Source organism: Silurus aristotelis (assembly GCF_946808225.1).
Source record: "Silurus aristotelis genome assembly, chromosome: 20".
In the NCBI taxonomy this organism is placed as follows: domain Eukaryota; kingdom Metazoa; phylum Chordata; class Actinopteri; order Siluriformes; family Siluridae; genus Silurus; species Silurus aristotelis.
The window spans coordinates 13,904,428-13,916,997 of NC_139593.1; the positions used below are offsets into that span (position 1 = coordinate 13,904,428).

Sequence of the window (12,570 nt, forward strand, 5' to 3'; positions counted from 1 at the left end):
CTGCCCGAATCCCTAAAACATCAAGCACTTACTGGTGTCTATGACTTGGCTGGCCATCAGGGGCCTGTGTCTTTGGCCTGTCAGAGGTTTTTCTGGCCCAATATGGAGCGTGACGTTGCGGGATTATGTGAAGAAAAGCCCAAGGTGTGTCCTCAGCAAAACTCCGTAGCCAGCAGTGAGACCCACTTTGGAAAGTATTAAGACCACAACCCCATTGGAGCTCATCTGCATTGACTTCTGCTCTGCTGAGGATAGAAACAACAAATCTGTGGATGTTTTAGTGATCACAGATCATTTCACAAAGCTGGCACATGCGTTCCCACGTCAAGACCAGACGGCGAAAAGAGTGGCCAAGAAACTGTGGGACAACATTTTCTGTGTCTATGGGTTTCCCCAACGCATCCATTTTGACCAAGGGGCTACATTCGAAAGTAAGCTGTTTGCAGAGCAGCTTGAACTGGTTGGGATTGACAAATCTAGAACAACCCCCTACCACCCGATGGGGAATGGTGGTACGGAGCGGTTCAACAGGACATTGGGCAGTATGCTGAGGTCCCTTCCATCTGCGTCTAAGCTTAGGTGGCCACAGTTTGTACAGACCATGACTTTTGTGTACAACTGTACAGCACACGAGACAACTGGGTTTCGCCATTTTTACCTGATGTTTGGTGGGGTGCCAAGGCTGCCAGTTGACCTCACCTCAAAGCGTTCTGCAGGACAGTCACAAACAAGTCTGTTTGTGACTATGATCAATATGTCAGATCACTCATTGATGATCTTCAAACTGCAATGACATTAGCACAGCAGCATTCCATTCTGGAACAGAAACATCAGTCCAACCAATACAACAAAAGAGTTAAAGGCCTACCTCTTGCTATTGGTGATCAGGGGGGTATTCCAGAAAGCTTGGGTAACTTACCATTTGATAAATCATAACCTCTGGGTTGATTTACCCCAAACAGGCATACCATGAGTATGTCGGTTCCAAAACACCTGAGAAGAGTTAGTTTAGTCAACCTCCAACTGGTTACCCAGATATGCATGGTGCATATATAAAGACATTTTCATTGGATCGCCGATTTCACGAGTTACCATGGAAACTCAAAGCGAAAAAAGAGAGCGGCGTATTTCACAGAGGCGGAGTTGGAGGTTTTAATGCACGCTTATGAGGAGTTTAAGCCAATAATATTAAAAAGAAGCAATACAGCTGCATCGGCTAAAGCAAGAGAGTTGGCTTGGCAAAAAATTACGGACAGAGTAAATGCGTGTGTGTATTAAATTACAAATTTGGTATTGGCTCCCGTTTTATTATAATGCAAAATAATGAAGTATGACTTATACATCCTTTTGAATATGTTTTATCACTATGAAAGCATTTACTTTTTCTGCCATTTATTTCTTTAGTTTAAAATAATAATGTATATTTCTTATTAAATAAGGTGTAATCCTTCTGGAGCCACAAGAACTTTAAGCCAAGTCAAAATGAAACACAAAAACATTCTGCAAAAAGGTAATATTTGATTACACAATTACTGAACTATAATTATAACAGGATTTAGTATATTCATTCTGTCATGTAGCTAATAGAAAGAAGACTGAAGCCCGTCTAACTGGTGGGGGCCCACCACCACCTCCCCTCAACCTATATGAGGAGCTGGCTCTGTCCCTTAATAAAGGGCGACCAGTGGTTGCTGACATTCCAGGGGGCAGTTCATCGCACACACCATGCACCACAAGTGATGTTGAAAAAATGGTGAAATGTAAGTTTACCTCTATGATTTGTTTTCATTTTTTTTGTCCTAATAAATTACTATCTCTGTCACTTAAAGGCTTTTTGAACAAGAATAATTTTTATGTAGGCTTATTTTATTTAACTGCATATGATGTATAGGCTACTGTGATCTTAGTCTGTTACTATTTTTATGTATTATCTTCTTTGATAATATTAAGTATTGGTAAATATTATTTAATGGGTTGTGTGTTCTTATAGATACTGATGGACGTATTGTATTATTGGACCCTCCAGAAAGAACACAGTCTGTCACAGTTGTAAGTGATTTGCTGTCAGGTACCTTTAGTTGCTTTTAGGTATTTTTTTTGCCAGATAATGTATACTTGAATATTTCTCCTGTAGGATGAAGATGATGATGAAGAGACCACATCTGCTGTGACAGAAGTGGACAATGCTGGTAGATCCACTGAGGTATGATGCATACCATTATAATGTATGGCCCCTTTTTGCATTAGAGTAACAAACTGTCATTGTCCTTTCACAGTACATACCTAGGGATTTGCCCACAGATGAGGGTCCTTCAACCTCAGCACACAATCTAAGCAGGGTAAGAATTTGTGTCTAGGTGTCCATATTTGAATTTTATTGTCTGACCAATCAATCTCATTCATAAAATTTTTCCACCTTCCTAGTTGCCAGCAAAGAAGCTGTATAAGGTCCATCTTCAAAAACAAATAAGAAAAAGTGACATGGAGATGGACCTTATACAGCTTCAAATGGAAAAGAAAAGGCTCCTCATTAAAAAAGCAGCACTTGAAATTGAATTACTGGAACATCGCCTTAAGGTGAGAACTTGTCTGAATATTAATCTGTTGCATGTTAAAAGTGGTGTGTGTGTATGTATGTGTAAAGCAATATAAATAAACATTTTACTGAATTTTTCTTTTATTGTTTTTCAGTAAATAAAGAAATAAACTGCCTGGCAGACCAGTGCAAAAAAATTAATAAAAGTAATTTTGACAGATCCTGTCTATCAAAAGTCTTCCGTCTCTGTTGGCCTCTAAAATCTGTAGGTGTTCCTCTGGGCCATCTTCCTCAATACAAGGAGGGTGGCTCTCTCCTCTTATAGTGGCAATATTGTGAAGCACAACACAAGCCACTATAATGTCGCATGCCCTCTCTGGACTAACCCGGAGCCCACGCAGACACTGAAACCGAGATTTAAGGATCCCTATAGTCATCTCCACCTTGGCCTGTGTTCGGCTGTGAGCCAGGTTAAACCGTGTCTGTGGTCCAGGCTCAGGATCAGGGTAGGGTGTCATTAAATAGGGCAGACAAGGGTATCCTCTGTCCCCCAGCAAATAACCATTGTACTGTCCTGTAATGATTGAAGTGTACAACACAAATATAGTAAAAAGGGAAAAAAAAACAATTGTATAAAGCAAAACATACCCTGCTGAAATGTCTGGCATAATGATGTCTCGCGGAAAATTCTGGCATCATGCACAGATCCTGGCCATTTTGCCTCGACATTGGTAATGATTTGGGTTGCCTTACATATTACCTAGTTAAGAAAAAGTAATGACTTTAATGATTTTAAGAAGGGGAAAAAATTAAACCTGCACATTGATACTATGAATAGATTTCCTATTAACATAGTCTCCCTCATTTATTGGTGGAGCTTTAATAGGAATGTGAGTGTGAGGATGAGAATGTGAGGAATGTGAATCGCCCACACTGTACAAAAAATGTTTTCTGTGCTAAGCGCAGAACCGCGGTTTGTCACATTTGCGATATGCGGTTTTAAAAGATGTGTTAAATAAACTAATGAATCTTTTGAAAAACGATAACGCTCTTTCAAATATTCATTAGGGTATGCAAACACATCAATACGGGGTCTTATAACCCTCTCCCGACGAAAAAAAACCTTGTATAATTTGTGCTTCTACGTCCACAGGATCCTCATCGAAAGGGCATGCCGAAGTTACACTGAAACATAACCTGCTCCCGGGAGTCAGATGCTATGGTTACATACATACCCAGAAAGTTACCTCCGTTTTTGGAACCGAAAGTTGAGGTTATCCACGAACTTACCCTTAAACATACCCAGGTATGTCACATAACCTGCTTTCTGGAATACCCCCCAGGTGCTTGTGGCTAACAAGGGATGTAGAGGGGAAACGGAAGCTTGCTGACAGATGGAATCCAGTTGTGTACACTGTTGTTGCTTCAAAGCCTTCCATACATGTTTATAAGATCCGTGACAAGGCTGGTAATGAACGAACAGTACACCGGAATTTACTTTTGCAAGTTATCTTTCTCCCTTTGCCTGAAACGGACAGGTTAAGTTCCGGTCATGAGACCAATGACATACATACCTGCTGCATTCCCTTGCAGATGTCTGATGCAACACACCCTGTTGGTCTAATTGGGCAGACTTGCACTAGTAAAAGTGAGTCTACAGTACATGTAGATGATGAACAGTATGAAGCAACGGCTCTCTCACAGGCTGAATGCATGTCCAATATCTCCAATGTAGCTACTTGTGAGGATGACCGCACCGCTTCATGGGTGCATTCTCAGATGCCCGATCAACAGGAACCAAATGCACAAGTGCCTGTGCTAGAGACTGATGATAGTACTGTGGCTGGTGCTAACCATTCATCTCAAACTCATGTTTCTTCCAGTGTTCCCCATGGGCAGGAACCTGTAGCAGTTTTAAATATTGGAAATATTGGTTCCTCCAATAATGAAGATTACAGCAGGGGGCAGATCTTTCTCTTATAAAGCCCCGCAGTTATGGAACAGCCTTCCTATCAGTGTTCGGGACTCAGACACAGTCTCAGTGTTCAAGTCGAGGTTGAAAACATATTTATTCAGTCAAGCCTTTAATCAGTAGATTTTTTCTCAAGTAAAGGCTCAGATCTGGAGGGAACATTGATATAGAGTGTTTGGTGAACTGGGATATTTGTACGCTGTCGTCCCCTCACATTCACGTGTTCACTCAGGTTTGTTGATGGTGGTGTGGTGGGCCGTCTCTTATCCCAGAGATCCCTCATGTCTGTGTTGCCTTCTGGTTCTCCCTTTTAGTTATGCTGCTATAGCGAGTCTTGCCGGAGTCCAAACTGCACAGTGACTTTAACTCTCATGCAACAATAGGTACACTTAATAATCCATATCCTTCTCTTCCTGTCACCCTCTTCTCTCTCTCTCTCTCTCTCTCTCTCTCTCTCTCTCTCTCTCTCTCTCTCTCTCTCTCTCTCTCTCTCTCTCTCTCGGTCGAGTTAAACATGCTCCTGAGGCTCCAGTGACCACTGTTCCTGCCCCTCTCCCCCCCGTGGATCTTCCCACTTCATCCAGGCCTGCCTGGATTGGATGTCAACAGTCTCCTACACTGATGTCAACAGTCTCCTACACTGATGTCAACAGTCTCCTACACTGACTCAGAAATACACTTCGCTTTTGATCATCATCACTGCACCCCGCAACATTGTATACCCGCCACAAATGGACATTCGGTGTAACCCAGATGAGGATGGGTTCCCTCTTGAGTCTGGTTCCTCTCAAGGTTTCTTCCTTATGCCATCTCGGGGAGTTTTTCCTTGCCACAGTCGCCAGTCGCCACCGGCTTGCTCATCAGGGACAAACTTACTCATAAAGAACATATTAATTTTTAATCACCGCATTATCTGTGTAAAGCTGCTTTGAGACAATGTTCATTGTTAAAAGCGCTATACAAATAAAAATGAATTGAAAATGAATTGAAATACAGGTGATCATTATACCACCAGGTTTGGTAGAGTTATCAAGCCAGTATGTAGACTTATTGAATCTATGGTCCAGCTTGAAAGCTTGTTAGGTTTGGATTCTGGGTCTTCAGTCATTCATGTATGAATATAATTTATTACCATTTTGATACATGTTGTATTTGTTACTTGTTTGTTCATTTGTGTTTCTTTACTGAAACTTCAGTACTTGGTCTACGTGTGGTGTAATGGGCACCATGTCAATGTCTATAAAATGTGTTGGAATATGGCCAATTTCAAAATATTTTTATCCCTTACTTGGGTAGCTTTTCATGCTGAATGTCTTCACTAATTCTTGTGTGTTGACCATGTAAGTCTTATGACCAGTGTGCAATTTTTTTTCCTGTGTTCTCAGTATTTTGTGTAATTCTCGGGGGGTGAGTGTAACGGGTATGGAATGTATAATATTAATTTTATAGGTAGAATTACACAAAAAGGACATGCTTTAATGTTTAGTTGATTTGGGCCTCCATATGTGTGCATACCCCTTTAACTCTCTGATTGCAGCATCAAACCTAATTTCCTGTTTTTGCACCTCCTCTTCCCTTTTCGTGTTATGTCCACATGGAAGAGGTGGGTTTCTTTTGAGCTCTGTTTAGTAGAGTTTAATATTTGTTAAAAAACTTTGTTTTATATTCAGGCTTTTGGTTTAAATTGTATGTATCACTTCATGTTGCATGTGTGTACCATTATTTTCATGTTATCGTTTTAAATTAGGTTAAACTTGACGTGCTGATTAAGTTGCACATTACATTTGTGTTGCAGAACTGAAGGGGCAAGTTTTACACATTGTTAAGAGACTGTGTTATCTTTTGTTAGGTATGCTGTTGTGTTGTTTATTATTAATTATTTGTAATGCTTAAATGACTTCCTCGCCCTTTTTGTGTTATGTCCACATGAGAGAACTGAAGGGGCAAGTTTTACACATTGTTAAGAGACTGTGTTATCTCTTGTCAGATTAAAATAATTGAGGACAACCCGACAGCTGACGTGTGCCTTTATTTCACGGAACAACAAAAAGAAAAACACAATGCAGATAAAACCAGTTACACTGGCATGAAACAAAGTATGAACCCTCCAAAAAGCACACATGCTTTTCAGCAGTGTTCACTCAGTGGTTTAAGGCTTGTGCCTCATCTAAACATGCTTCCCAGTCTGATCTCTTCCATGGTTCAGTGGATTAAGGCTGGTGCCTCGCTGATGGGGAGGATCAGGATTTAAATCCTGCTTTCTGCCTGCTAGTTGCGATGTAGGTTATGTTCCTGCTTCTTTCTTAAGCTTTATATTCTTGTGTTGATGGTTTAAAGGTAGATAGACCTGCTCTAAACAACCATACTGGCCTGTCTTTCCTGATGGTTCAGTGGGTTAAATCAGGTTTTGTGCTTTTGGTGGGGTTCAGGGTTCGAATCCTGCTTTCTCCCTGCCAGTCACGATCAGGATTCACTTCCTCCATCTTTCTTTAGCGATATATTTTTGTTTTTAATGGGTTGAAAAGAAAGATAGACTTGCTCTAAATAAGCTTCCTAGCCTGTCCTCACCAATGGTTTAATGGGTTAAGGTTGGTATCTTGCTGGTGGTGGGGATCATGGTTTGAATCCTGCTTTCTTCCTGTTATTTGCAATGTGGGTTCAACTTGTGCTACTTAAATCTGTATTCGCTTTCTACATCTTTCTTTACCGTTAAAATTTTGGGTTGATGGTTTGAAAAGAATGATAGACCTGCTCTAATCAAGCTTCTCATCATGTTTTTTGCTGATGGCTTAGTGGGTTAAGGCTGGTACTTTGCTAATGTTGGTGGTCAGGGTTCAAACCTGGCTTTCTGTCTGCTAGTCATGAGGTAGGTTAAATTCCTACATCTTCATATTTTTGTTTTGATGGGTTAAAAAGAATGATAGACCTGCTCTAAACAAGCTTCCCAGCTTGCCCTTCCTGATGGTTCAGTGGGTTAATGCTGGTCCCTTGCTAATGGTGTGAATCAGGGTTCGAATCCTGCTTTGTACCTACTAGTCACGTTATGGGTTTGCTTCCTATGTCTTTCTTTAGCATTATATTCTTGTGTTGATGGTTTGAAAGAAAAGATAGACCTGCTCTAAACAACGGTCGCAGACGGTCCTTCCCGATGGTTCAGTGGGTTAAGACTGGTATTTCGCTGTTGGCGGGGTTCAGGGTTCGAATCCTGCTTTCTGTGTTTCTGTCTGGTCTGAATTTCTTGCTTTGAAGCATGAAACAAACGATAAACCCCCAAAAAAAAGAAGGTGTCTTGTGGGACTTGATGTCTTTGTGATAAAAGCTTTGCCTCTAAGCTCAGAGGTTGCTGTTTTGAATCTGGCTTGTCCCCACACTGGATAAGCTGTGTGGAAAGTAGTGTCTGGTGGGCAATGAGGTAGTTGACTGTAAACAAAGGCTGTGAATACTAGCTTCTTCACAGCCTCAGAAAAAGTGAGGGTGATAGGTTTTTGGCAGAATTTTTCCCTATATATGCAAAACTAAGTCGTTACTTTTTTGAACATTTTTGCTTCATAACCCCCTGTTTTCAGCTTCTCAGATGCTGGGGGGCAGATGCCCGGATATTGCCCCCCTGCTTCAGGATACACCATCCGAAACCACATCCAACCTTCCACGCAGCCATTTCTGACACCTTCCTTACTACGGCCACCGGAACCTTCCGCACTCTTAACTTTGAGCCCTGGCCGGGGTTTGAACCGGCAACCTCTCAACCCAGAGGTAAAGCTCTTCCAATTGAGCCACAGGACTTCCTGCAAGAACCTGATTTTTAGGACCTTTTTTAGTTCTTTTTAAAAACTTTTTAAACAATTTAAAGGAAAGCTAAGGAGTAGGAATCGAACCAGGTGAGTCAGATAGCAGCAACCACTTCACTGACCATTACACCAACACAGGAAAGGCAAGCAAGCCTTTGCTTATTGGACTCTTGGCTTTTCTATTGTTAGGAGACCAGTGTTTTCTCTTAGATCATGATGGTAGAGGGTCAAAACTTCTCCTTCCTGTACATTCTCTCAGTAACTCGAAGTCTATGAGAAGTGACTCAGGTACAAGAACCACACCTGCACCACTGATATACCATGATTTACCAGCAACCAATTTTAATGATCTTTCATTGTTCTGTTTTTAAAAACTTCTTATAATGTTCAATATGAATTTAGAGGTAAGAATCGAACCAGGGAAGTCTTTCCTCATAGATCACTAATGGCATTACTTCAAAACTCAAAACTTTGTTAGACATGTAAATAAGCAGGAAAGACAGAGACAAAGACAAAGAGACACAGACACAGCTTTAGAAAGAGTGAGAAACAAATAGAGAGACAGCAAGAGAGAGACATATACAGTGAGACAGAGACTTTTACTAAAAGAGACACAGAGACAATTAGATAGAGAAAATAGAGAGACAATGATAGCGCGATATAGCCACTTCCTGTTGGAAGTGTTTATCCCGAGCGACTCTTAATGATCTCATTTACTAAATGAGCAGAGGTTGCTGGTTTGAATCTGGCTTGTCCCCACACTGGATAAGCTGTGTGGAAAGTAGTGTCTGGTGGGCAATGAGCTGGTTGCTGTGTTGGTAAATATAACTTCTGGACCTTGTCCACTCTGAAAACATTTCAATTCTGTCCTTTCTGTGTTGGATTAATTTCTTGATTTCATGGTCTTTAATGAAAGATAATTTCACCAAAAAAAAAAACGGCACTTCAGTGGTAGCTCAGTGGGTTACGGCTTGTGCCTGAACGTGGTCCTTAATATAGTCCACGCTGGTGATAAGGTTTCAAAGCCAGTCCTACATGCCTTCTTTCTTACTGCACTGGCATGAAACAAAGTATGAACCCTCCAAAAAGCACACATGCTTTTCAGCAGCGGCCGCTCAGTGGTTTAAGGCTTGTGCCTCATCTAAACATGCTTCCCAGTCCGATCTCTTCCATGGTTCAGTGGGTTAAGGCTGGTGCCTGGTTGATGGTGAGGAGCAGGGTTTGAATCCTTCTCTCTGCCTGCTAGTTGCGATGTAGTTTATGTTCCTGCTTCCTAAATCTTTCTTTAGCTTTATATTCTTGTGTTGATGGTTTAAAGGTAGATAGACCTGCTCTAGACAACCATCCTGGCCTGCCTTCCCTGATGGTTCAGTGGGTTAAAATTAGGTTTCTTGCTTTTGGTGGGGTTCAGGGTTCTAATCCTGCTTTCTTTCTGCCAGTCACGATCAGGATTCACTTCCTCCATCTTTCTTTAGCGATATATTTTTGTTTTTAATGGGTTGAAAAGAAAGATAGACATGCTCTAAATAAGCTTCGTAGCCTGTCCTCACCAATGGTTCAATGGGTTAAGGTTGGTATCTCACTGGTAGTGGGGATCATGGTGTGAATCCTGCTTTCTTCCTGTTATTTACAATGTGGGTTCAACTTGTGCTACTTACATCTGTATTCGCTTCCTACATCTTTCTTTACCGTTAAATTCTTGTGTTGATGGTTTGAAAAGAATGATAGACCTGCTCTAATCAAGCTTCACATCATGTTTTTTTCCGATGGCTTAGTGGGTTAATGCTGGTGCCTTGCTAATGGTGTGAATCAGGGTTCGAATCCTGCTTTGTACCTACTAGTCACATTATGGGTTTGCTTCCTATGTCTTTCTTTAGCATTATATTCTTGTGTTGATGGTTTGAAAGAAAAGATAGACCTGCTCTAAACAACGGTCGCAGACGGTCCTTCCCGATGGTTCAGTGGGTTAAGACTGGTATTTCGCTGTTGGCGGGGTTCAGGGTTCGAATCCTGCTTTCTGTGTTTCTGTCTGGTCTGAATTTCTTGCTTTGAAGCATGAAACAAACGATAAACCCCCAAAAAAAAGAAGGTGTCTTGTGGGACTTGATGGCTTTGTGATAAAAGCTTTGCCTCTGAGCTCAGAGGTTGCTGGTTTGAATCTGGCTTGTCCCCACGCTGGATAAGCTGTGTGGAAAGTAGTGTCTGGTTGGCAATGAGGTAGTTGACTGTAAACAAAGGCTGTGAATACTAGCTTCTTCACAGCCTCAGAAAAAGTGAGGGTGATAGGTTTTTGGCAGAATTTTTCCCTATATATGCAAAACTAAGTGGTTACTTTTTTGAACATTTTTGCTTCATAACCCCCTGTTTTCAGCTTCTCAGATGCTGGGGGGGCAGATGCCCGGATATTGCCCCCCTGCTTCAGGATACACCCTCCGAAACCACATCCAACCTTCCACGCAGCCATTTCTGACACCTTCCTTACTACGGCCACCGGAACCTTCCGCACTCTTAACTTTGAGCCCTGGCCGGGCTTTGAACCGGCAACCTCTCAACCCAGAGGTAAAGCTCTTCCAATTGAGCCACAGGACTTCCTGCAAGAACCTGATTTTTAGGACCTTTTTTAGTTCTTTTTAAAAACTTTTTAAACAATTTAAAAGAAAGCTAAGGAGTAGGAATCGAACCAGGTGAGTCAGATAGCAGCAACCACTTCACTGACCATTACACCAACACAGGAAAGGCAAGCAAGCCTTTGCTTATTGGACTCTTGGCTTTTCTATTGTTAGGAGACCAGTGTTTTCTCTTAGATCATGATGGTAGAGGGTCAAAACTTCTCCTTCCTGTACATTCTCTCAGTAACTCGAAGTCTATGAGAAGTGACTCAGGTACAAGAACCACACCTGCACCACTGATATACCATGATTTACCAGCAACCAATTTTAATGATCTTTCATTGTTCTGTTTTTAAAAACTTCTTATAATGTTCAATATGAATTTAGAGGTAAGAATCGAACCAGGGAAGTCTTTCCTCATAGATCACTAATGGCATTACTTCAAAACTCAAAACTTTGTTAGACATGTAAATAAGCAGGAAAGACAGAGACAAAGACAAAGAGACACAGACACAGCTTTAGAAAGAGTGAGAAACAAATAGAGAGACAGCAAGAGAGAGACATATACAGTGAGACAGAGACTTTTACTAAAAGAGACACAGAGACAATTAGATAGAGAAAATAGAGAGACAATGATAGCGCGATATAGCCACTTCCTGTTGGAAGTGTTTATCCCGAGCGACTCTTAATGATCTCATTTACTAAATGAGCAGAGGTTGCTGGTTTGAATCTGGCTTGTCCCCACACTGGATAAGCTGTGTGGAAAGTAGTGTCTGGTGGGCAATGAGCTGGTTGCTGTGTTGGTAAATATAACTTCTGGACCTTGTCCACTCTGAAAACATTTAAATTCTGTCCTTTCTGTGTTGGATTAATTTCTTGATTTCATGGTCTTTAATGAAAGATAATTTCACCAAAAAAAAAACGGCACTTCAGTGGTAGCTCAGTGGTAGCTCAGTGGGTTACGGCTTGTGCCTGAACGTGGTCCTTAATATAGTCCATGCTGGTGATAAGGTTTCAAAGCCAGTCCTACATGCCTTCTTTCTTACTGCACTGGCATGAAACAAAGTATGAACCCTCCAAAAAGCACACATGCTTTTCAGCAGCGGCCGCTCAGTGGTTTAAGGCTTGTGCCTCATCTAAACATGCTTCCCAGTCCGATCTCTTCCATGGTTCAGTGGGTTAAGGCTGGTGCCTGGTTGATGGTGAGGAGCAGGGTTTGAATCCTTCTCTCTGCCTGCTAGTTGCGATGTAGTTTATGTTCCTGCTTCCTAAATCTTTCTTTAGCTTTATATTCTTGTGTTGATGGTTTAAAGGTAGATAGACCTGCTCTAGACAACCATCCTGGCCTGCCTTCCCTGATGGTTTAGTGGGTTAAAATTAGGTTTCTTGCTTTTGGTGGGGTTCAGGGTTCTAATCCTGCTTTCTTTCTGCCAGTCACGATCAGGATTCACTTCCTCCATCTTTCTTTAGCGATATATTTTTGTTTTTAATGGGTTGAAAAGAAAGATAGACATGCTCTAAATAAGCTTTGTAGCCTGTCCTCACCAATGGTTCAATGGGTTAAGGTTGGTATCTCACTGGTAGTGGGGATCATGGTGTGAATCCTGCTTTCTTCCTGTTATTTACAATGTGGGTTCAACTTGTGCTACTTACATCTGTATTCGC

The 12,570-nt window shown here is 41.5% G+C and overlaps 1 protein-coding gene across 1 annotated transcript; it reads left to right on the forward strand.

Annotated features, from left to right (window-relative positions):
• The first annotated feature begins 1,420 nt into the window (after positions 1-1,420).
• Positions 1,421-2,756, forward strand: LOC310715579 (uncharacterized protein). The gene is made up of 7 exons (XM_083522093.1): positions 1,421-1,510; positions 1,581-1,760; positions 1,991-2,049; positions 2,135-2,203; positions 2,277-2,339; positions 2,425-2,577; positions 2,692-2,756. Exons 1-7 carry the CDS (start codon positions 1,483-1,485, stop codon positions 2,692-2,694), a joined length of 555 nt encoding a protein of 184 aa, XP_083378219.1. The 5' UTR covers positions 1,421-1,482; the 3' UTR covers positions 2,695-2,756.
• The last annotated feature ends 9,814 nt before the right edge of the window (positions 2,757-12,570 follow it).

Coding starts and splice junctions, on each gene's coding strand:
- LOC310715579 (XM_083522093.1), top strand. CDS start 1,483: ATGAAACACAAAAACATTCTGCAAAAAG. Junction 1,761..1,990: donor TGTTGAAAAAATGGTGAAAT/GTAAGTTTACCT, acceptor GTGTTCTTATAG/ATACTGATGGACGTATTGTA. Junction 2,050..2,134: donor GAACACAGTCTGTCACAGTT/GTAAGTGATTTG, acceptor TTTCTCCTGTAG/GATGAAGATGATGATGAAGA.